At 40.2% G+C, this 25,981-nt stretch overlaps 2 protein-coding genes across 4 annotated transcripts in view; one reads left to right on the forward strand and one right to left on the reverse strand.

Moving 5' to 3' along the window:
• Nucleotides 1-5,889, forward strand: part of itgbl1 (integrin, beta-like 1) — a 39,278-nt gene extending 33,389 nt beyond the window's left edge. Inside the window, exons 8-11 of the mRNA XM_072444874.1 lie at nucleotides 27-143; nucleotides 3,127-3,273; nucleotides 4,389-4,502; nucleotides 5,415-5,889. Coding sequence (XP_072300975.1) covers nucleotides 27-143; nucleotides 3,127-3,273; nucleotides 4,389-4,502; nucleotides 5,415-5,503 — 467 coding nt within the window. The 3' untranslated portion in view covers nucleotides 5,504-5,889. The remainder of the gene's footprint in view (nucleotides 1-26; nucleotides 144-3,126; nucleotides 3,274-4,388; nucleotides 4,503-5,414) is intronic.
• A 322-nt stretch (nucleotides 5,890-6,211) lies between these two features.
• fgf14 (fibroblast growth factor 14) overlaps nucleotides 6,212-25,981 on the reverse strand; it is an 87,997-nt gene continuing 68,227 nt past the window's right edge. For all 3 annotated transcript variants that reach the window (XM_072444875.1, XM_072444877.1, XM_072444876.1), the window contains exons 4-5: nucleotides 9,690-9,888; nucleotides 6,212-9,408 (exon numbers count right to left, since the gene is read on the reverse strand). In XM_072444875.1, the coding sequence (XP_072300976.1) occupies nucleotides 9,266-9,408; nucleotides 9,690-9,888 (342 nt within the window). In that variant the 3' untranslated portion in view covers nucleotides 6,212-9,265. The remainder of the gene's footprint in view (nucleotides 9,409-9,689; nucleotides 9,889-25,981) is intronic.

Here is a 25,981-nt window from a genome sequence, read left to right on the forward strand (position 1 = left end):
GGTAAAACGCTTGTCTCTGTTTTTAGGCCAGTGCCTGTGTGGTCAGTGTACGTGCCACCCTCCAGGGGACAGTCGAGTTCACGGTAAAAACTGTGAGTGTGACGACCGGCAGTGTGAGGACCTGAGCGGAGAGGTCTGTGGAGGTGAGTGAGCGCACAAGCGTCGCACATCAGAAACGCCGAAGAGTAGGGCTGTGCAATGAATCACATTTGAAACAAGATTGAGATTCAGTCATCTCTAATTGTCACTGATCAACAAGAGGTCTACTCTGTCAGTAAAAGCATGGTTTTCATATCTTGGAGGAAGAAATTGGACCTTTTTTATTTATTTATTGCGATTATTAAAAGTCAATCTCATTTATGTCCATGTAATTAATACTGCAAAGCATTTGATCTGTTTTTAATGAGACAAAATAAAATTGGGATTTTTCTTTTTCTTTTTTAAATTGCCCAGCGCTGTATGAATGCAAAAGCAAATGGGTCTTTTTCTTTTTACCCTTGACAAGTTTAATGGCTGTGGTTTAGGTTCAATATCTAGTTTGTGCCAATTATACAGCATCTGCAGTAAGGTATATTATTATCAGTCTTTTCTCTTGATGATTATATATACAGCCAATACATCCACTGTCAGGGCAGCTTGTCGAACAAATTGGCTTATTTAGATTTGCTTTAGATGACATGACAGGTTCGTTTATTTGAAAAAAACATAGAATTTATCCAAATTATTGATTGTAACCATCATTATTAATACGTCTTTCACCAAAACCTTTGAAATATATGTTTGTTTAAACATTTTAAACCTTTTTTGTTAAAAAAAAAAAAAAAGACGGTTTTGGGATTGAAGTCAATAAATATGTATTGTTCTTGAGCAGACAAAAAATTGAGCCCTCCCCAATCCACCACTCCACACTCTAGCAGACAGAACACCAGCACAATGTGGAGCTCTGTGAAAGCATAGTGGAAGCTAATTGAATGAGGATCCAGGTAGATGTTCCTCCAAAGCAATTAGGTTCTCCCTGTCACTGGCTGATTGAAGCAGTCATGCATTGCCTCCCACTGCTGTCAATCAGGAGTCAGACAAAACCACTGTCACCCAAGAAATGTATTATACACCCCTTCTGGATTAAAAGTGTAACCCTAGACCACATTCATTATATCAGTTTTATTCTTAAAATTAAGGAAAAGCAATGGTCACAAAATGAGCTAATGTTCTGACACTTAATTCAATTCAATCGCTTTATTTATCCATGAGGGGCAATTAAAAGCATGTACAATAATAAGAAGTATACAAGGATATTTTAGCAGAGGCGTGTAGAGTTGCAAAAGATTTTACTGAAGTAATGGTAACGCTCAAAATAATATTATAAGTAAAAGAATGTACCGGTAAGTTCATAAAATTAATAATTAAGAGTAATTGTAAGAGTTACTGTCTGGAAGTAATATCTGTGTAATTGGAAGGAAAATGCCACAAAATGTAATATTGTCAAAAGGATTTTCAACGAATGTGCAAAAAATTTACTTAGTTACATAGTTACAACCTAAGGCTTTTGTCACTTCTCATAATGGGAATGTAAGAGCGGCATACCTTTACTCAAGTAAGAATACTGCTAAGTCAAATCAAGTATTACTCAAGTCGGAGTAAAAGTATTCAGTCAGAAATCTACTCCGAGAAGTGCAATGTAATACTATCCAGCTCTGTATTTTAGTCACTGTGTTTTTTCACAAGTTACAAATCATGGACTGCCTGGTTTTATACATAATGCCAAATTATACAAATGAAAATAGCAATACAATGAAGTAACTAGCAATCTGATGCAGTAAAAAAGTACAACCACCAGGGATAACCAAATACCTCTTCATCCTGACAGTATTTTGGTCAGGATATAGCAGTAACAATAACGTAATAAAAGTAATAAAGATCTGTATTCAAAATTCAAAACAGCGAGTTTGACATGAGGCAATCTTCTAAAGTGCAGCTCGAGGGTCGTGTTCCTGGTCTGCAGTGGTTTGTATCCATCAGTATCTCTTAGGACAGAACAATGGTGAACCAGTGCCATGAGAATCAATGGGGAGGACAACAAACAAGCTACTTTAACGTAAATTACAGTAGAGGTTAAGGCCCATTTCACAGAAAGTGTCAAAATACATATTTTGCATATACGGCTATATGATTTGGCAGATTCAAATAGTAATTTCAATTCAACCAACCTACTTCCAATGGTGCAAAATTAATAATGTAAATGGAAAGCTATATATACCACTCACAGCCTCATGAACTGCAAAACAGAATGGAGCAATCAAGCCTGAATGGCACGCCAGAAGTCAATGTAATAATTTTGCATGCATTGTCTGTGCACTGTTTAAAATTGCAGTTTAATTAAATCAATACATCCCTTTATAAAAGTCCTTGCAGCAGCAGGGTATTGTATAGATTTATAGGTATGGAAATAATAGCAAATTTCTCTTCTCATCATCACCTCTTCAACCTGGCGTCAGCCAGATGTGGGCATGATGGAATGAATCGATGACGCTGTCTTCTCTCTGTTATATGATTTAAAAGCATGTCTTTGAGCCTTGAGTGATCAGACTCTTCCCGGAGGATATAAGTGATGCATGTGTGTACACGGTGCTTGTTAAAATACTAGTCTCTTGCTTATGAAGCCATCCTTACACCCCCTCAAACCAATTAAATTAGGCCTTTGTGTATGTCCGCATGTGTGTGTGCACCGCTGTTTGTCATTGTTTTTCATCTTGCCTGTGAAGGGCTGGAGATTTATTAAGCGCCGGACAAGACCAATGATGACAGTTGCTTTCATGTCCCCAAGAGAAATACAATAACACCGCTGCGTCTCTCTCATCTTCCCGCGGCTCTGTCACCTTGTGCTGCCTATTAGTGTCAAGGTTCGCTGTCTTCACTGTCACAGTTCACTGTTTATGTGGCTTCTTGTTATCTTTTTTACTCTTTGGTGGCATCTATCTTGACTTATCACCATGAATTGATTGGGTGGATTTTTTTGAGTCAGTGTGTGTGTTATGTGTGTCTATCATGTCTAACATATAAAAAAAAGAAAGCTAAAGTAATATCTAAGTGAAATATATATATATAAAATGTGTTTCTGTTCTCCAGGTCACGGTTATTGCTCATGTGGACGCTGCATTTGTCAGGACGGCTGGTTTGGGAAGCAGTGCCAGTTTGCGAGGGCGTGTGACTTGAGTGATGTTCAGAGTAAAGAGCTGTGTGAGACGTCTGATGGGGTCGTTTGCAGTGGGAAAGGTATATTATCACTCAAACACACTGGACTGGACTCACTATAGGAAAGGAATTGCGTAACTGAATAAATGTTTTAAACTTTAGATATGCATCAATGCCCTAGAATAGACCAAATGTCATCAGGTCTAAATTAGAGCTAAACCAGGATCTAAAATAGTATAATACTAAATTAGTTAAAAACAGGGACTATGTGTGAACTGCAGAGGGATCTGTGTACCACCTGAAGGAGCTTGTGTACAACAGTTTAAAAAGCAATTAAATAGAATATGTTAATGACAATTATTTGTGAAATATCATATATGGAATGTAAATGTAAGAGTGTGAAAAATCTGCAGTGCCTTTCTAGCCACAAAAACTCCTCACCAAAAACCTCCTAGTTTTGCGCTCAGCTCTGTATCACCTACTGTCCAGCACTAATGACCTTGCTCTAAGGATCATGGTTGATAAAATTAGGGCAAGATTGATAAGGTGCTTTGGTGGAACTGTGAGCTGTGGCTCAAGAACACACATCCGACAGGAGTAGATTTGTTTCCCTGTTTGCAGCCTGCCTTTCCACTAATCCTTAGCACCTTGTTATCCTGCAGCTGGCCCGTCACAGAGAAAAATAGGCTCTGATTGCAGAGACAGGAAGTTTAAAGTGTGGGCGGCTTGTATCCTGGTGACACAAGTGAATTAGTGGTTGTTCCCTGGGAGAAGGCTCTAGATGCAATATTACACTAACTAAAGAAAAAGTATCACAGTTTACGTAACACCAATATAATGCAACCAAAATATCCCATTGAGTTTAAAATGTCTTATTTTTATGGTTTATCACAATGCAAAACTATTAACTATGAAGTATGTATTGTGTATATAAGTCCATGCATTAATGTCCGATTATTACCCTGTGATTTTATAGACACATTACCTGTCTCCACTTCACCACTACAGTTTGCATCTAGCTCTGATTGAGTTGCCTTTCCACCAACGTTTGACTCATATAATCCCTAACACATTTTAAGATATTTTCACCTGTCAGTGGTCTTCATCTGGCACACCTGGTCTGTTTATTGGTAGGTGTTACAATGCTGGATGGAAACAGTAAATGAGCTGTGTTGTGCTGTCTGCTGTGTCTTCAGGTTCCTGCCACTGTGGCCAATGCATTTGCTCTCCTCAAGAGTTGTGGGTGTCTGGGGAGTACTGCGAGTGCGATGACAGAGACTGTGACAAACATGACGGTCTTATCTGCACAGGTACTACAGCTCGACTCAAAGAAAAATGTCAAGTTTACAGTAGCTGGAAGTGAGCCATCATATCACAGTAAATATCTGTGCTGGTGATGATTTTGGCTCCAGGCTTGTCAAAACATAGGCAGCTGTTCAGAGGTGTTCCTCGTCATAATTTCACAAACCCAAATGTCAGCCTTAATGTCACTCAGACGTGGGCGGTTTCACATGCTAATGCTGCTCCGGGCAAAAAATCACATATGGCAGCTTGTAAATGCTCACCATTTCCATAATACTGACTAGACTATATTTAATTATGCATTTGAACATTACAGAAGCAATTACAAACAAAGATATCCAGATCTTGTTGCCAGGTAGATTTGATCGGGTGTCAGTATTTCATTCATCAGCAAATTAATGTATAATATGGTGAAAAGCAAGACGATGAATAAAATCAAAATGAAAAATGTCAATCAATACACATATTTTCCTTTGATTTGCCAAAAAATAACTTTATGTCTAGGTTTTAATGCTCAGTGAGTTGTATAATTGTATTAGTGTATATAGTACATATTTACTTCCCCAAATTGACATCACGTTAGCAAGTTAGCAGACTGTGACTTATTCTATGTCATCTGTCTGTGTGAAAATGTATGTCACTGTTTTATGTTTATATCACTTATCTATAACTAAAATGCAAGAAAGTAATTTGTAAGACTGTGTCCAAGCATACGTTATAGACTTTCCTTGTAATTAATGTGGCAGCCTTTTTCCCACTTCTGACCAGACTGTGGCCCAAGTATTTTTTTTTGGCCTCTATTCTTGGAGCTCGGTGCTGTGCCGGGGGACGAAGAGTGTGAAGAGACAAACCCTGTTAAAGGTCGGTCATGATGGTGCACTGTGTTTAATTCACAGCTTTTCCTCTCACTTCTCTCACAGGGAATGGACTGTGCAACTGCGGCAGCTGTGAGTGCTGGGACGGCTGGACAGGGAATGCATGTGAGATCTGGGTGGGGACGGAGTACTGAGGAGCATATGACTGAGCCCTGGCTGCCCGGAGTGACCAGGAGCAACGCCCTGTGGATGAAAGACCAGAGTCCAATGTGTATAGACAGAGGAAATGTTAAGGACTTGGACAAGAGGCGGTATAGCTCTCTAAAATACTGTACTGGTTACAAACTAGGGAAACCACAGAATATGTTGTATTGATTAACCACAACAGACTGGAACATGGAGCGAGTCGTCACAAATGATGCCAGTTCAAGTTTTGTGAAGTCCTGCTTCGAAACATTACCATTTGATTGGTTCAACTATGTGCTTTTGGTGGCTATATTTAAGTCCATTATATTTTATGAAACTCTTTAGCTGCCCTCTACTTAAATAATGTCTGACCAATCAAAATCCATGATTCAAAGTGCTGTTCAATTACATGACCCATGAATATTTTATTTAGTAAAAAATAGTACGTAAGACTATAAATTTGTCCTGTATTCAAAGGGGCAGATGTTAGTGCAATATCAATTTTGTGTTTAAACATGCATCATGCAATGAAACATTTAACAGCTTCATGTATGACATTGTTGTAATATAGATGATGGCTACGAGAGCTCCAGATGCTGGGCCAGCATCAGCTTACAATCAACATAAATTTTCAAGCAGACATTTGGCTTACTGTTGTATTCATGTGAGCCTGTTTTAATGGTTTTCCCAGCTGACAGTTAAAGTTCAGTCAAAGGTATTGTTTGAGGTTTTTATTTCTTTTTCATAATAAAACATTAAATGTGCCGCATGACACAAACATTTTGCATGAAAAAGAATGTGAAGACCTTAATCATACATGGTTACAAAGTTGTTATAACATGACATAGCTTTAATGGCCATACTTGCAATGGTATACATCATATATAGATTTCTTTTAAAAATAAATCATTTTTAATAGTGCCTCATTCTTTGCCAAAGCAATCATTTACAATCTGCCATGGAACCTGTACCTGCCATTCTCAGAGGTACTCACTTGTCATTTAAATCAAACTAGTGACAGTAAGTGGACAAACTGAAAGAGTTAGGGCATACATATTTCAGTCGGGGCATGCTGGATGTCCATGTCACTCCAGGTAAAGGGGATGGGAGCCGCATCGACACAAGAACTCACTCACCATTGGAAAACAGCAGATTAAGTCACAAAGAAAATTTAATGTAAATTCTACTTTGGCCTTTTTCATGCTTAAACTAGCCAACCGCCTTGGTTTGCTCTGTCCCCATCGAAACGACAGGTGCAATAATATACTGCACACTATATTGCATTATTAAGTATGTTACTGACATGACAGTACACCTTTATATAAATGTATACAACCAAACACAAACTGTATAGTGTAGACAAACCTGTTGCATATATGTAAGTAAAATTAGCGATACCAACAGATCTTGATAGACATAGCCTACTACATGCAGTTCTTCAATGCCATCCTCTTCCCATGCAACAGATGGGACAAATTATTAAAACAGCACAAAGGAATTACAAGGAAAAAATAAGGATGTTTTTGGAGTCCGGTGACAACATCACACACAACCCGTATACAAGAGGAATGATCCCAAAAAAGAAACCAAAAGAACAAGTGGTTACAGAGATTTGAACATTTACACACCAGTCATTTACAAAAATAAAGTCAGCCAGTTTTATTCAGATCTGCAGGTCCAGGACGACCAGCCCAGCATGTAGAGTTTGCAGGATAGGAAGATGCCATAAAAAGGATTGAAAAATCAGCCAGTGCCCTTAAGAACTATTGTGGTCTCCAGTTCTTTATAGTTAACAGGCAAATTCAAGTCATGTGCTTCAATGTGCTATAATAAGAAATGTTAATGTGGAAATTATATCAAAATGATGTAATAGTTGCAATTTTAGCAGCATACAGCAGCAACATTCTAGTCGTTCTTATATAATCTACTATCAATATAAATTTTAAAGCAAGACAAATACAAATTGATTGATCCTAGTTTAGAAACTCCTAACAGTCTTAAAATGCAAAAACAGAAAATGAGAATGCAAACATAAAGTGCAGTGGGTTCAGATTGGCTGTGAATGTGCCATAGCCTACAACATGCCCATTCAACTCCCACACAACTAAACCCTAGACCAACACATTGTTCCTTATAGAAAATACATGCACGTGATTACTTCAAGATATACATACTTCTCAAAAATGACATCAGTCCAGACCTTTGGTTCTGAACTTAAGGTCTGAGAGGAGGAGATTATTTTAAAAACTGAATAGATGCTATCACAGTGAGAGCTCCAGTCAATTGAATCCGATTTGATGTCTTTGTTAAGAATCAGTAGTGGGATGAAAAAGGCTTTGGTCATTTCTGAGTGGTGGTGAATGCTACGTGTCCTCTAGCGGAGTTTGGGTGTTTGGGTGAGGCACCTTCGACCCAGTGGGGACTGGGAACCTGTTTTTGCATGCCGGGAGTCAAGGTCCAACAGGCACAGGATAGGCCAAGATGATCTCTATGGACTCTGCATGCTGAGCTAGGAGATATATCATCTAATAATCATATTATCTAGTAATTTAGAAAGTTATGATTTGTATTTGTCATTGTCCTTAGGATTTATACAGTGAAACCATTATAATAGAAGCCATCTCGTGTATAACAGCTGCAAAAAGAGAACACAATGTTATTCTGTCCATGCTTTATTTGCTGAACCAAATAGTTATGCAGCCAGTATAATTATCACCAATAGTGTCTGCCATGTTGTTTTCTGGCTATGTGCTGCCATGAGATGGCTGCCAGTGCTGCAGACCTGTGGGTCAAAGCTATAAGCCTTGCACTGCAGAGGGACAGAGGCCTACAAGGCCTAGAGATATTCCTTGAGCCCATGCTCAGAAATCAGACTAAAGAAAAATAGATTAAGTTGTCTTTACCAGAGCGGGCAGGCTGAACCGCTGGTGGGACTCCAGTGATATGTATACACCATTTTCTACATTGCTCTCCCACACACACGCACATCCTGTGTGTGTTTATGTGTGAAGAGAGCTCCTTGCATTGATTGCAGAGCCGGTAATTAGCACTTCATCAACTATGATTGCAGGAGCTATCTCCCAGCCTCCAGTGTGTTTTTACGGGCAGTAAAAACAACATCTTTGATCCCCACAAACGGTCTGTGTCTGTCAGTGTTGTAGGCAAAAAGATTTACTGTGTGTGTGTTTGTCTTATGCCACGTCTGTGTCAACCCAATTCTTAGAAAATCGCACTCCTCTGCAAAAAAATGTTTTTTTTTTCTAGATAATCTGACAAAGAGAAAAGTGTGAGATTAGAAAGACAGGGACAAGGGGAACATACTTGTAAAAAATAGAGGACAACAGTCCAAATATTTTGTCTAGCTATACAGTCTCTATCCCAGAACGTAGCTGGTGACAGTGGTATTGAAAATAGATCTGAAGGTACACACACTCTGCTGCAACAGGGCTTTAAAGACAGGGCAGGGAGGACCATCAGCAAGCAAAGTATCACCAGTGTGTGGCTGTAAAACACATATTATTAAAATTAATTGTCACAGTTTCTGAGGAATTGAAAGGCATTCCATGAATATAGTCCTCTTCACTCTCGTCCTGGAGAAATTGCCCACACATCTAAGACCGTCCAGAGGGAGAGGAGAGGGAGAAGGCGCAAGACGAGAGAGGAGGTCCACTGGGATCCCATCCACAGAAGAGAGATGAAGAGTCCGTTCAGGAGATCCCTGCCTCATGTGGTTGGTTCCTCCTCTCCACAGACACAGCCATGAGGTGTGGCTATGTCGGGGGCTTGTCAGGCTTACTGACCGGTTTTCCTCCGTTCATCACAGCAGGCTCACTCGTGCTTTTACTGGGAGGTACTGCCGCCTTGGGAACTGTTTCACCTACATCATGCAACGATGGCTCTCTGTACATGGCAACTGCAGACACATAGACACAAGGACAGGTTAGAACACACACTTACAACGAGGGAGAAAGTATGCAACTATTCTCTAAACAGTGTCAAATGATGGGACACAATTAGTGTGTGACCTGACCAGAATTACGGGGGCATCCGCTGGACAATCAGCAGCTCACTCTGCACAAGAGTTGTCTATTGTCTGCTCACTACAGCAAAATAGTGAACCAGCATATACATCCACAAACATGTCTACCCTGTATTTGAGTTAGTGGTCGATGCATGGGTCAGTGGTGGACAAACCTTCTAATGGCTTGGGCAGGAAGTGAGCAGCTGGTTTGGTTTTCTTCACCCGGTTCCCCTTCATGGCTTGTCCATCTTTGTTAAGCCCTAGGAACCATGCTCGCCCCGACTCCTGTTGTCTATACAACATGGATGAGTAGATCACATAGTAGTTCTCAAAGACCGACTCTTTGAACTTGCACTCCGCCGTAAAGAGTTCCTATGAAAACACAAAAGGAAATACCTTAGAATGACATTTCAAAATGCATAAACCTACTTATGTTTCATACTCTGCGCATTTATACTATGTTTTATGTGACAAAACATGAATGCTCAGTTAGGGTTGAGACAATTCGATTTTTTCAAATCCAAATGTAAAGCACATTCTATAACCAAGCCACATAATAAAAGCGGGTCTTAAGACGACACTCTGTGGGGCCAGCCCATTCAATATTATAAAAAGAAACTATAACATCTTAAAATCAGCTTTAAAACAAGTGGATGTCAGTGCAAAGACTTCAGGGTAATGTGCTCTGTGCTTTGCAGAAGTTTGGATCAACTGTAAGTGGCAAAGTGTGTGAAGACAGTGGTCTAAACAAGAGATAAAAGCATGCACGACTTGTTCAAAATATTTTAAAGATAAAAAAAGTTTGGACATCTGCATTCACTTGTTTATCTGCTGCCCAGCGTTTTCCATTGGTTGCCAATCCAGAAACTTTATAATACAGCTATGCATGCTTTGTGAATACATTGCAAGTAGAATTTAAATAGTAGAGCCCCAGATTGTACTCCTGAAAATAATTACTTATGAGGTCAGCTCAATGTTATACTGACGTTGCAATAATAAATGTAAGAGCAAATAGGTTTGCAATGGACGGCGCATGGTCAGGCAAAATGAACATCATACTTTCATCTCTTTGAGAAACGGTGACCATTGCATCTTGTCATGGCCTGATCTGTTAAAATAAACAAACCTTACACCTTGACATCCCAGTCCTCATTTTGTCAATTACCATCAGACTGCACAGAATCTACACCTTTAGCTGGCCTGTTGACATGTTAAACTAATTGGTAGGCCCCAAACTCTGACATATTCTCCATATTATTTGTCTTACTGAAATGTGTGGGATAATGATGGAACTAATCAAGTGACTCATGAGCTCTTTACAGCTCAAATTGGCAATGACAAATGAACACAGAGTCCATTCATCTCTGACCACCAGGCCAATAAAAGTGTTTCTACATTGTCCACACCAATGGCTAAAAATAAAGGATTCCATTAATGTATCAAACTTTACATGAATCATAGCAGGCAGACCTCTCCTTGTATATTCCTGCTATTTGACTGGTCTTTTCATGTCCTAATTTGAGTATGAAAATGTCCCATTGTGCAAGGCTCATTACACTTTATTGGCATAGGTTGTTGCCAAATGTGACCCTGGCACTACAAATCATCCTGGCTTGGGACTGGCAAAAGAAGCAGCATTAACCCTGAGGTACTGGCTCTTGCAAAATGTTAATCTTTCATTTGTTATGATTCATTTTACAGCTTTTAAATTGTATTATCATTAGTATTATTTGATTTTATTATTATTTATTTATTTATTTACAAATGCCCCAGGTCAGCTGACCAAAGAGGTCTTAACCTCAATGAGTTCTCACCTGGTTAAATAAAGGTTAATAATAATATCTTCCTTAGCAGGACAAATGCAAGGTTGTTACTAAGAACGTGTCCTTTCCTGTGTCTAATTATGGTATAATTTATTAACATAATGCTTAATAACACAGGAAAACAGGCCACAATTACAGCCTCATTAGGCCTTTAGCAAATACCTGCTGTCACAGTCTATTCTCTATAGATTCAAAACAGGAACTGTATGACCATAATGACCGGACAAACTGCTGCTGTGCTCTACCAGCAAAACAGGCCTTTCGAATCATTTCACTAATATTATAACACTTCTAATATGTCTGATGGAGGATTGACCACCTGCTTGTATCATGGAGCTTTGCCTAGATTCTTCCACTGTATGGCATTATACATAATCGAACCAGCATTTATTCAATTTAAAGCCCAAAAATACCCAACTGCCCTGATAGTGTCCCTTGCTAGATACGTTTATTGGAATAATGTGGAGACACGTGACCTGGCTTACACCATAATGACTGTTCTCCCCAAACCTCAACACATCACCTTATTGTTTTGTGTTTCTATAGAATAATGAGTTCTGAGGTTTTGCTTCCAGGCCAATTGGAATTCAAACATTTCCACCTTCACTGCTCCTGAGTACAGTCCATTATTTCATTAATGAAGTCTTTTCCTTCTCAGGTGAGGCACTGCAGGTGATTACACACACAACACACATCAGTCCAATGGCAGAGCTGCATTTAGCCGAGCTCTGATTACTCCTATACAGCAGTCACAAACAGCCCAGAGTGGAGAACAGGAAAAATGCAAGCCAGTGTCGGCACAGTAATTGTGGCTAATCAAACGCCTTTTCAAACATAAAAGAGTAGATTGATGGTAAACAACTGAGGAAGGCTTATCAGAGGAACAAAATGGGCGAGATCTTGACAAATGCTTCAGTATTCCATGGGTCAAATGAGCCTCAAGCGGTATTTTGCTCTGTTTTAATAACTCAGCATCTCTGGGACAATAAGGCTTTATTTTATTGATTTATTCTTTTCTTTTACAAACCCCATCATTATGATGTGAAACTCTTTTATGTTCACTCCAAAATTCAAAGAGTAATGACAACTTCACTTCAAAAATAAAAAATTAGAGTAGGCCTAAGAGCGGGCTATTTTTCGGTTCATGTTGCAAAACCGTTTGGGGATTCTAGAGATTGCAATTAGATGTTTTTGTTTTACGATTATGTTCAAATAAACTTAGGACAAAAACACCCTTGACATAACTGAAAAATATACTCCTATATAAATGACATGCTATTCTAAACAATCAGTATTTTTATATTGAGATGTTTGTACAGAATTATGTCTATTATTGTCTGGAATTATTCTTGCAGCCGCACTCAAGGTAACCATAAAATATAATTACAACAGATATAGTGACTAGACATACTACACTATGCAGTCTGGGTCTATTGAGATTAAAAATCACTATTGATAATCAACTATTTGTGTTTACTCTTGGATGTATTGAAGGACTTTTTCTAAATTAAACAAAATATTCCACATTCCATTCCTTATGGGGAATCTAATCTCTGTTTGGAAATACTATAAAAGCATTAAATTGATAAATATTTGTATTTATTTTTTTCTGTATTTTGTCTATGATCTTGCTAATAAATGAAAATGTGTTAAACCATACGTCGGCTCCTCTGCCCCAGACATTTATCAGACCATAGCTTTGCACACCTAACCCCCCACTGTGTCATCAACCCCTCCGGTCCATCATGGCAAACTCTCATTCTGGGGTTACCATGGCAACACGGTGGGCTTTAGGACAGTATTATGTTGTGGAGACCGGGCTTTCCCAATGCATCTGTGCACACAAAACACAGCTCAACCGCACAGTCTATTCAATCTGGCTGCATTATGGGGAAATCCAACCGACAAATATCAAACAAATATTGAGCTATTTGAATGCTGTGTTGAGAAAAAGACATTTGCGACAAATATTTTTAGAAATCTTGGAAAAACTTGCTGCAACTGTAAGTAGACCGTCAAAAGAAATAAACCTCACTTCATATTTTGTTTTACTCAGTTACTCTGGGATATTCCTGTCATCAATAATATGATCATTTTGTTCTTTCTGACCAATAACAAATCGTTTATTTCGACAGTCCAGAATACCAAAACACCCACACAATACAATCTAAAAATGAGTTTGCATCTGGACAAATTGGTCGATTTTCCCCAATTGCTTGGTGCTCGTGCCTGGCTCTCCCCATCAGACCATCCCTGTGCTGTGATTGGTTCTGCTCTGAATAGGAGTCCCATAATTGACCTTGGACACAGACAACGTGAGGACATTTTTGCTCCATATTATCAGCACCTTTTTCTAACAGAAGAAAATTGAAAGAGAAAGCTTTTTTAGAAGAACAATAAAGACAACATACATGACAATATATTATAATGATAAAGATACGCACAGATAGGGTGAGATGGAATTTCAAATTAAAGGCCATAAAAAAAAAAATCTTTATCATCTTTTAATGAGAAGACATTAAAAGATGATAAAGATGTGACTCACACTGAAGGAAAACACCAAACACATGATAATTGCTGCCCTAAAAATCTAGGTAAGAGCGGGTTCACGCAGAGAGGGAGGGGATCCATGCCAATGAACATGAGTGACAGCGCGACACCCCACTGTGGAAACCCAGAAATTGTTTATTAATGCTGCCATTATAAAAGCTGTTAATCTGTGGAAAAAGGTCAAGCTCCAGAAAGAGGGGGCACATTGACAGTGGTAAGCCGCTTGCTCATATGTACCAGAGTCACGTGGTCGCTGTGTGCAGACAATGGAGGCTCGCTGGGACCTGTCTGATTATCAAAGCAGGAGCAGCGCCGCAGACAGGCTTCACTGAGAGGAGTCAAGCGTAAACAGCGGTGGCGTACACATGCGGGGTACAGTTCAAAAGGTTCTTTATAATTGTTCTGGGGATATCACAAAATCAAATGATGATTATTGTGAGAGAAAATATTAGGATTGAACGAATATTTGTGACTATTGACATAAAGTTACTATTTATTTTGCCTCACAGTGTCAAATAGATCAAAATTCCTCAATGTGTGACCAGCTTTATGAAATAAAACTTCAAAGTCAACTTAATTAGTTAGTTAATAATACACTTATAATATGAGTTAAGATATACAGGCAGATATAAAAGCTTTTTTACATACAGGTTTACTGTATGAAATAACTCCTTTGCTCCTAAAATGGTCAATAAACTGAATAATCTTGACATCCCAATTGCCTATGTCTATCAAGACTAAATTGATACAACCCAATATAAAAAAGCTTAAGTTAACTACACCCTAGAAGTGGAAAAGCTCTAAAAAAAACTTTTTCTTGACAGTCCAAGATGCTTTAGATTACCTTATCCATTCCCTCACACTCATATAGGAGTGGGCATATCTCATTAAAGATAGTCAGATGATATTATGTCAGTTCAACAGAAATGTGTTAAAACATGTCTTTAAACGCATTAGTTGAGATTTAGTTATCAGACAAATGTGAAGGTCTGTAAAATGAATCACAAAAGTACAGAAACATCACCATATATACTTGAACTGATGAAACATTACTTACATTTCTAATCTTTTTGTAGCCTCTTTTACTGAAAACAATAAGCTCAGTAATACAATTTTGCAATATTCATGATATGATCTAAATTTCTATCTATTGCCCATCCACACTTGAAAGCCACTATAGTCACAGCTGTCCTGGGGCTGACTGAGACATGGTTTCAATGGCTTTTCCAACCATCGCTTATTCCCACACCACCTTTTCAAAGCCAAACCTGAGCTACTGTTGCTACTTTATTAAGGCTTTGGCTCACATACTTTGAGCCATACAAATTACAAGGTGAGGTGTTCACACAGAACCTCCTCGCTTTATACAATAACACATTCTCATGGAGTTGAATGTCCTGTAACAATGGACTGATTTCAATGTAATTCCACTTTGTAGAACCACAAATGTATCCAAGCCGGTCCTCATGTGGAAAACTGCCAAAAAACATTTATCAGAGTCTTCCCATTCTGTATATCAAGAATACCTCCTGAGCACGAAATAAAAACGTCACTTTCATTCCTTTAATCAGGTAAGTATAGTCTCTAAAAAGCTATTAGAGCCAAGATACAGATAGCTCGAGTCCAAGCTGTCAATTTACTAAATAACACAAGCACTTTTACATTGGCAGAAATCATATTGGAGTATTTAGGAACAATACACTCCATGTACAGCAGTGGCAGGAATACATTACTCTGTGACCCAAGAGAGCTCTCCCCTCTGTATATTTCTGACAGAGAAGATGACAAAAAGCTCTGACACCTTGAAGCAGTTCAGCTACCAGAAGCACTTAAGTGTTCAATAAAATTTCCCAGAAGGCCGAGAAACCTTTAACACCAACTTAGTATTAGTCCCCTGACTCTCTCTCTCTCCCTCTTTTGCTCGTTCTCGCTCCACTGAAAAGAGACCAGCATCTTTCAATCAATCTGCAATTTTAACTAAAAGAACTAAATGCAAATTGCTTTTTGCGGTGCAGCTAATTTACAAGTCATTAATCAAAAATACAATTAGTTTCTGTTTGGAGAATAAACCTTTCAGAAACCTCAGTTGTTTAGATTGGGTTTAAAGGTGCATTATGCAACTTTTTCTGGTTCCACAGTGTGACATTCAACTTATTTATCAAGCATTTATTCAATTACAGGTGTTTTATTGATCACAATTACTTTCAAAAACATGCATTCTCACTGTGATCAGGATCGCCGCTCCACAGATGTGACTTGTAACTTGGCCTAGTGGGGCCACCTACTTGTTTCTATGAAGGTAGATTTAATATCTTTTTTTTTCTTTTTTAGGTTTAATATCATATTGCCGGAACATTCCAGGCAAAACAATCACATTTCCATGAGACAAGCATGTGGCGGACCTGCCATCAGAAATGTTGTATAGTGTCTCTTTAAATTCACCAGTCCCATATGAGTTGACCAATCATTGTCCCATCAGATATTTTCAATTGTAATTTTTCAGAAGTATAGTCAGAGAGACCAGATTGGGATGAACAAAAAAGGAGATAAATTTTGCAGGCACAATATCTAGAGCCTGTGGGCCAGATCAGGAAAACATTTATTGAATAGCCCTGGTCTAAAGGAAGACCAAAGAAGAGATTTATGCATTTTGTGAAGGAGGCCGTTTCTTTGAGAAGAGGACACAGAGGACAGAAGAAGATGGTGATTTGGAGGTGACCCATGACAAAGCAACAAGGAAAGGAAATGACGTGTAACAGACAAGTCATGATTTTGCACAGCACACTAAATACAAATGTTTGGTCAAGGAGTGAGTAATTCGAGTGGTGCGTCATATTAGTGTTATTGAGGAACAAAAAGGCCATAGAAGGAACATTCTCTGCCACAATGTCTGAAGATTTTAAGAAAAGATAGTTAATATTCAGGTTTTCTGAGGGCTACCACTGTCTGTCCTAAGTGAAATCTGGGATGCTCATTCTAACACACCTTTCCAATGTGTAGTTTAGCTTTCCCATGTTCATCTTCAGTTTTTTATTTACTACCAAGTTAATGAGAAGAAAGATTGACACAGAAGTAGAGAAAACCAAGTCCGTGGGATGGAGAACCACTTTCCTGGTGCTGAATAAACATGGCAGGAGCTCACAAACACCTCGATCAGCAGGGATTCAAGCACTGCTCCGTGTTTCTCTGGGGTTCTCCTCTTTGCTGCTGCCTGTCTGCAAATTGTCGCCAGATTTCAGCCTGAGATTGGCCTGTCAGCTCCAGTCAAGTGGACCAATGGTGTGCCGTGTGCTAGACTTTGATCTGTAGTTATTTACCACAAAAGCTAATCGTAAATCATTAGTGTGAAATGAAAGCATGCATGCGTAAACTTGTTGTTATCTTGTTTACGCCCTCAAGAACACTGACCCAGTTTTTATGTACTTGTCTTGCATCTTGCTTATCTACTTATACAAATATGCTAAGAAAAGATCACATCATTACATTACCTACATAGTTGAAGGGAAGCTGGAGGGAAGATTTTGTGGAATAGCTGGATGTGATGTATCTATTTCCAATCAAGTATGTCTAAGATTTTCTGTCTTTCCAGCTACCATCTAGTTTCCAATATAGTTATAGATTAAAAATAAAACTTGGACCACATAGAAGTAAGGATGTCAAATGATTCAATTCTCCAATATTAATCAAAACCATACAATCTAGACTAAAGTCATCCGGGACTACACTGTACACTGTTTTTTTGTATTTTACATGATTGTATGATTTTCTCATATAGTGCACTTACATTAGTTACTATCCTGAACGCTTTGTAATATTCTGTCTAAAATGTTTTCTGATATTGTTAAGAGGTGGAGCTACAGGTCCCTCCCTATAAAGACACGGTGCCTACACGGCTGTTGGCCTGTTTGCACCCTGAGGAAGGCCATGTTAGGCCTGAAACGCGTTGGTGCGTATTTTAAACTTAAAGCCTTGTTATAATAAAGGCTTTTTAATCATTTTTGTGCCTTGGTTTTTTGTCTGTGGGAATACTCGACTTATATGTTTATACATTTTCACCACAATTTATACCCGCATAGACCGTTTTTTTTCTTTTTCTTAACCCCGGGCTAAATTTGAACTAACATTGATCAATCTCATTAACCAGAATCAAACCAGCAAAATCGCTACAATTAGCATCAACCAACATCATTTTGCCAAACATACAAAGCATGTTTCATCACTTTCCTTTCTTAAATGTCTCCAGGCAACTAAACCACCTGCAAATACATGCCTGGGTGAAGAATATATCAAGGCAAGGAGCAGTAATGGAATAGATCTGTCAGGCACAGTGATGAATCTGCCCTCAGGTCAGTGAAGCTGCTCTACGTGACATTTTGGACCAGCATGCACTGGGGTTCCAATGTTTACTCAGATAAATGTGGTGCACTTTCAGAGTTGATGCCCGTGAACCAGCTCATATCACAAATGCCAGAAATACATTAGAGGCTGGAGGTATAGGAAGATATTCATTTCTTTGGGGCCAAAACATTCGATAAACCAAGACACACTTTACATAATTCAATTCATGCGTGTGGAATAGTTCTATCAACTATTTGACCATTTTCAAACCATTGTATATGTTCTTTCTTTAGGATACCATCTAAATATAATTCCTTCAAATGGCTCTCTTTATAAATGGGATTACTTTAAATGCTTATTGTGGAATTACAAGGTCATGCATGAATTTGGGTCTGCGGGTCACGGAGCTCTGTCAGTGGGCATCACAGTTTAATAATCCTCCTAAAGGACACTCTGAGGTTATCACACATGCCCGAGGGTTTATGGCACTGTAATTTCATCCGAATGTTAATCCATCCATCCATCCATTTTCTACCGCTTGTTCCCTTTTGGGGTCGCGGGTGACTGGAGCCTATCCCAGTGACTTCGGGCCTTAGGCGGGTTCACCCTGGACAGTGGCCAACTTGTCGCAGGGCCCGAATGTTAATATCACATCAAAAGATATGAGAATATGGATACACATACTAATGCTTAAAGAAAATTTGTGAGATGGTAAATATATATATTTTATCATGTGTACAATGTGGTAAATATATATATTTTATCATGTGTACAATGTGAAGAGTTTGTGTGTCATCTCCATTTGATATGATGCCAGAGATTAATCATTGTTTAGGGTTTTGTGGTTAATGGATGGAGCATTTACCGCTGTCTTAGTTGAATAAATACACGGTGTGTGTGGAAATAAATGGCATTGTTGTGTTTATTTAGTTGAGATAAATGTCTATTAAAGTGTGTAGTTCAGAGCGAGCTTCCCTGTTAGCTTGGGGATAAATGTGACGTGGCTACAGCTGTTTTCTGAGTGACTTGAGCAGTGAGCCATAAACAACCACCAGAGCTTTGAGCTGCCAATCCAACACCAGAGCCAGCCAACTCCTGCACTCACACTCACTCGCTGTCACTTTCTTTAACTGTAGTGTCTTTTAATGTCATTCTTTCAAATTAAATCAGATTGATATGCTTGCGAGAGTATAAGTTGGGTCTTTTATTTATGAATAATTAAAAAAATTATAAGTGACATTTATCACTAAAACATTACCATTGGGTACTAATTCAAGTATGACGATTTTTAACACAAAAAAATAATAATTTGTGAGATAGAAGACAATGTATCATAAATTATGTGTATGGAGAAAAAAAGGGAATTCTCAACCATTTTTAATGAAAATTTTAATAATTTGCCCTGAATGGCCATAGCCCTTTTTATTATTCACTGTATGCACTCACAAATAAATATTGTCCATTATTATATGTACTGATAGTTTACTTATTTACAATGACACAACTGAAATTCAAATGTATTCACTTTCCCCGTTATTACATTGTTATTTTATTCATAGGAGACACTTTGCGTTTACATTATACTGCAGCATGTTTCTAGTTCAGTATCCACAGTATTCTTTACAACTGATTTTGGACAAAATGTGGAGGTGGGTTGCATTCCACCCGACCAGAAGAAGTAAGTATCACAACCACCTATTAAATACTTTCAGTGGATTCTAATGAGAGAATAATAATACCACTAACTATACAGCAGATGTCCAGAATACATTAGTGCACGGGACTATTTGCATGATGGATGAACATAGCCTCATACTCACACTGACCTTGCAGATTCCAATGCTTTTCTGCAGACCCTTGTGCTAAAGTGTCTCGCAGCGTGAAGAGCAGCGGAGAAGCACTGAAAAGGGTCTCGGCTCACGTTTTGAAGAATACATTTTTATGATTTACAGCCTTTTCTGTACGAGCTCACGCGGTATTGATTTTTACAACTGCACGGGCGATGTCTGATAAAATGTTGCTTTCATTTCATGGTTGGAAATGGAGAAAGAATGAACAAGTCTTGTGGACCACGGCTATTAAGGCAAAGAGAAGTGGGCTATTTCATTCTTCACACAAACACAGACACATGCACTCACACTTTACTGAGCTAGTTACCCAGCACAGCTGGAACAAGACTTAAGCCAGCTATCCTGTGAGCTCGCTGACTGTGGAGGTGAAGATTTACTGTTTTGAATTCACACTGAAAGCTAATTGGTTCCAGAAACAAAACAACCTATTTTCTTGTTGCAAAATAATTATCCTAAGTACATTTTGATTTGGTTTTATGTTAAAGGTGCACTATGTAACTTGTCTTGTTATCCACCTGCGGTCACTGTCTTTGGCAATTCAAGCTCATGGTTAAGTATTGTTACTGTAGTATTGACAAGGGCCTTTTCGTGCTCATTTTCATTTTCTGTATTTTATTCAACATAACATGGTTTCAGCATGTTTTGCGTTAATCTCGAAAATCTTGTCCAATTCATGTACTTTTAGTAGTTGCAAAAATACCCATTTTAAGTTCTTATAAGAGCAGAATTCCATCAGTGTGATTACCGTCCATGATTTAGCTTATTATTTATTAAAGGTCCCATAACATGCAAAATCGACTTTTCAGAGCTTTTAACCTTCTTAAATTGCTATTTGTGCTTCATATATGTACCCAGAGTGTTTTTTGATTGATTCCCGCAGTGTTTAGCTATATTACAGACTATCTCTCTACTACTCCAATCTCCAAACTGACGGGCGGTGGGGCAAGACCGCGTCATACCCACAGGCATGCGTCACCATCCCCCCTACGCCTCCCCCTCCCCCCTCTCCACCCCCCTCCCGCCTGCCGCCTCCCGCCCCCTTCCCCCCGGCTCCGCGCTGCTCCAGGCTCCCGTGTCTCCCTACAAGCCCATTCCGGAGTTTTTCTGCTTCGATTTACGACAAAACACGGTTCAAAGAGGCCCAAAACGTCATTAATGATATCGCACTCTTTACTATTATCACAATGGTGAAGGTTTATGTGGCAGTTGTTGATGCAGCAACCAGGAAAATAGTTCTATCCGATACCGAAAAACCAGGAAATAAGAGCGCGATGGACATAAGACTTTTATATATATATATATATATATATATATATATATATATATATATCTGTTCTGCGCACGCTGTAGCATTAACACCAGTTTTATTTAGTCTCAAAGTAGACTCTTTCTCACTCACTCGAGCGGAGCGGCGCACCGCGGAGCTAACAGCACACAGCTGTGGGGCACACACTACGTCACGGGTGGGCGGGGCACACACGCTCTCTGAGACTACGTCACGGGTTGGGCGGGGGAGCCAGATCGCTCTTCACAAGGGTGGGGGCGAATATCAAACCAAGCCGTTTGCATTTCCGGGTTGGTGAGGGGGTCCAAGGTCTGGGTGATATTTCTTAACTATTATGTTAAGGGTGTTGCACAACCCTTATTATAATCAATTATACACTTAGGATAAACTACGAGTAAGTAAAATCTCAGTCAATTGTGACATGAGCAGTGGATAGAAGACCTAGAATAACCAACACAGGAGGTGGCAGCCTGAAGAGTGGCTGCACGCCGAGTGCCTGGTGCCTGCTGGCAGAGGAGCGTGCACCCACAGGCAGCAAAAGAAAGGGGGAGAGCCGCAGAGGGACAGCGGCGTAAGAGGGTCCGAGAGGGTCCGAGGAGAGCCCCGAAACCACACCACTGACACGGAGAGGGAAGAAGTGGGCGCAATAGCGCCAGGCTGGTAAAGTAATTATTAAAACGATGGATGTGCACATAATTTGGGAGAAGCTTGGCCCAAACCTGCTCTAGCTGTGGCACACCACGGTGCCACCGCAAGGCCCACTCGAGACAGAGGTGGGTGTGTATGCGCGCTGCGTGTGCCTTTGAAGGTAGCGTTCACGCCGCCTCTAAAGCAATTTAAAGGTGCCACAACCTTGAGTTGTTACATTTTGAAAGTTGTGAAAAGCCCTAATAAACTCACTCACTGAATATTTAGGTTGCTCAGAAAGCATTAGTTAAGTGAAAGATACATTTGGACTGCTCCAAAGAGTTTAAAATTAACTATCTGTGTTTATCATGTTTTAAGAGAATAGAAATCTGGTACAGTGCCTTTAAACTTGTCCATCTGCATGAGGAATTGGAAAGGTGATGCCATCATATCAAGTCACAGGTTAGAGCTGACCCCGCTCACAGTACACACACTTCGACTATCTTTGACATAAAACATAGTCTATAGCACACTTTTTATTGTGATTCATCGAATCATTTTGGGTATCCTTGAGGTAACTTGTTGATTCATATCTATTGCTTGTATCTACTGCTTTAGCCCATTCAACTGCTCTTCAAGTTGCCTGTAGACCTGCTCATCTGTATTTATAGGGCTCTTGACATTTACACATCAGGACGGGAATGCAATTAGACCAGGATTGGGGTCATGTGAGCAGCAGAACAGGCGAGATGTGTTTCGCGCAGCCATGTGCTTTCGGACATCCTCAGGAACACTTCATGGGCCTCAGAGACGGACAATTTAGATTCCTTGCGCCCACTCTTCTTCTGTCGCTTGATTATTTCTGGCATGTGGTAATATAAACACCATTAATGAGCCATTGTTTGACAGAAGATTTAAGAGCCGATCTCGAGTTGCAAAGAAAAGATATTTCATTAAAATGATGTGTTGGGCTGATTTAAGAAGAGTTGTTGAAATGAATATGTTATGCATGTTAGAAGGAAAGATGATTTAAAAGAATAATTCATTTGAATGCTACGTTATTCCTCCAACAGTCGAGACTTAAAAATACCAGGAAGAATTAAGACGATTTTGAAAAGGGGGTGTGGTCTTTATTAAAAATTGACAGCTGTGATTGGTTGAAAGTGGAGAAAGTAATGGTCAGTCCTCTTTGGCTGTGATTTCAAAAGTGAATGAGAAATTTCCCATTTTTCAGTCCAAAAACACAGAAAATTGAATTTGTGATATATTGTTTACTACTGGTATTTTATAAAGTTTCAGAAACAAATTTTAAATAAAATAAAATTATAGCTGATTAGCCTAGAGCAACTTTTTTTTTTTGCGTAATGCATATGGAATTATAGAAACGGCAGAACCAAGCTGTGAGCGATCACTGATGAGCTCCATATGAAATTAAACATTAGCACAATAATAGCGAAACTATCATTCTCTCATTATGCCAGGTCCAGATTGCCAGATTGTTGCATCTGAGTGATACAGACACACCAAACATCGCCCTGTCCAACAAAATGCTACAGCGTAGGAGAGCAGTTACTGACTAAAAGATATGATCTGCAAGTAATGACAATTGTTCAGTCTATTTACAATAAAGGCTTGCTTACTTAAAACAACAACATGCTTTGCACTCCGAGCCAATTGATTCTTTACATTTTAGCCATAATGCTGTTCTCTATTTCTCTGTCTGCAGCGGGCAAGCCGATAAACTGCTCTATGTTTTTGCAGCTTGTTCTAATATGAAAATAAGGATAACTGCAGAGGGATGAGAGAAACTGTACTTGGCTAATCAATAGCTGGCAGTTAGAGGCTAAAAAGTCAAGCCTAGCCTTATGAAAGAAAAATTATCCTTGGACATGTTTTAACAAAGAGACTAAAAGTGTAATGGCGATAAGAGAAGGGTGTGGTGTCTTCTGAACTGCCTCTCTGTTTCTGGTCCGGATAAACATTCATCGAGTTCACTTCAGGACAAGTCGGCTAAAGCTGTTAAGCATCACAGTAATAAAAACGGGGATTGGAAAAGCATTTTAAGTCAGCCCATGAATGCCTGACTGATTTTGTCTTTGAGTATGAGGCAGGGCATCTCGAGGACGGTCGTGTCATAAATTGACAAAAACAATATTTTTCCTTTATGAAGGTTCAAATTTTGTTTATGTTTGCTGCTCGGCGATAAAGGTGTAGCAAGATGAAAAAGGAAGAAGTTAATGTGCACCTTTATTGTCCTTTATTGGAAATTGTGTCCTCTGCATTTGACCCGTCGACCATGTCGAGAAGAATTGAAAATTCATGTCAAGTTGGAAAATTTGTTCTTGTGGATTGTCATGTTCTCAGTGGAATTTGTGTGGAATTAAATAAACCATTTACCCTTCCTCCTGCTTGTCTCTATGAAGATGTATTCATATTCTCCATGGAGACGTCAGGTTTGTTTGTGAAGAGACACCTCAAAATGATTAAGTTAATCAAAAATCGTGATAATTCAGGTCACGATACCATCCATCCATCCATCTTCTGCCGCTTTATCCGGGGCCGGGTCGCGGGGGCAGCAGTCTGAGCAGGGACTCCCAGACTTCCTTCACCCCAGACACTTCCTCTAACTCCTCCGGGGGGATCCCGAGGCGTTCCCAGGCCAGCCGAGAGACATAGTCTCTCCAGCGTGTCCTGGGTCTTCCCCGGGGCCTCTTCCCGGTGGGACATGCCTGAAACACCTCCCGAGGGAGGCGCCCAGGAGGCATCCGGAACAGATGCCCGAGCCACCTCAGCTGGCTCCTCTCGACGTGGAGGAGCAGCGGCTCTACTCCGAGCTCCCCCCGTGTGGCCGAGCTCCTCACCTTATCTCTAAGGGAGCGCCCAGCCACACGGCGGAGGAAACTCATTTCGACCGCTTGTATCCGCGATCTTGTTCTTTCGGTCACTACCCAAAGCTCATGACCATAGGTCAGTGTAGGAACGTAGACCGACCGGTAAATTGAGAGCTTTGCCTTTCGGCTCAGCTCCCTCTTCACCACAACAGTCCGATGCAGCGACTGCATCACTGCAGCCGCTGCACCGATCCGCCTGTCGATCTCACGCTCCATCCTTCCCTCACTCGTGAACAAGACCCCGAGATACTTGAACTCCTCCACTTGGGGCAAGGACACCCCACCCACCTGAAGAGGGCAAGCCACCTTTTTCCGGTCGAGAACCATGGCCTCGGATTTGGAGGTGCTGATTCTCATCCCAGCCGCTTCACACTCGGCTGCAAACCGTCCCAGTGCATGTTGCAGGTCCGGGTTGGATGGAGCCATCAGGACAACATCGTCTGCAAACAGCAGAGATGAGATCCTGTGGTCCCCAAACCGGACACCCTCCGACCCCTGACTGCGCCTAGAAATTCTGTCCATAAAAATTATGAACAGAACCGGTGACAAAGGGCAGCCCTGGCGGAGCCCAACATGCACTGGGAACAGGTCTGACTTACTGCCGGCAATGCGGACACAGCTCCTGCTCCGGTCATACAGGGACCGGACAGCCCTGGCAAAGGGCCCCGGACCCCGTACTCCCGGAGCACCCCCCAAAGGACACCCCGAGGGACACGGTCGAAAGCCTTCTCCAGATCCACAAAGCACATGTGGACTGGTTGGGCAAACTCCCATGAACCCTCGAGCACCCGATGGAGGGTATAGAGCTGGTCCAGTGTTCCACGACCGGGACGAAAACCACTCTGCTCCTCCTGAATCCGAGGTTCGACTATCAGTCGGATTCTCCTCTCCAGTACCTTGGAATAGACCTTACCTGGGAGGCTGAGGAGTGTGATCCCTCTGTAGTTGGAACACACCCTCCGGTCCCCCTTCTTGAACAGAGGGACCACCACCCCGGTCTGCCAGTCCAGAGGCACGGTCCCCAAACGCCACGCGATGTTGCAGAGACGTGTCAACCAAGACAGTCCTACAACATCCAGATGCTTTAGGTACTCAGGGCGG

Source organism: Eucyclogobius newberryi, unplaced genomic scaffold, assembly GCF_026437365.1.
Source record: "Eucyclogobius newberryi isolate DKJ021-1_F unplaced genomic scaffold, fEucNew1.0.hap1 SCAF_14, whole genome shotgun sequence".
NCBI classification, from domain to species: Eukaryota; Metazoa; Chordata; class Actinopteri; order Gobiiformes; family Gobiidae; genus Eucyclogobius; species Eucyclogobius newberryi.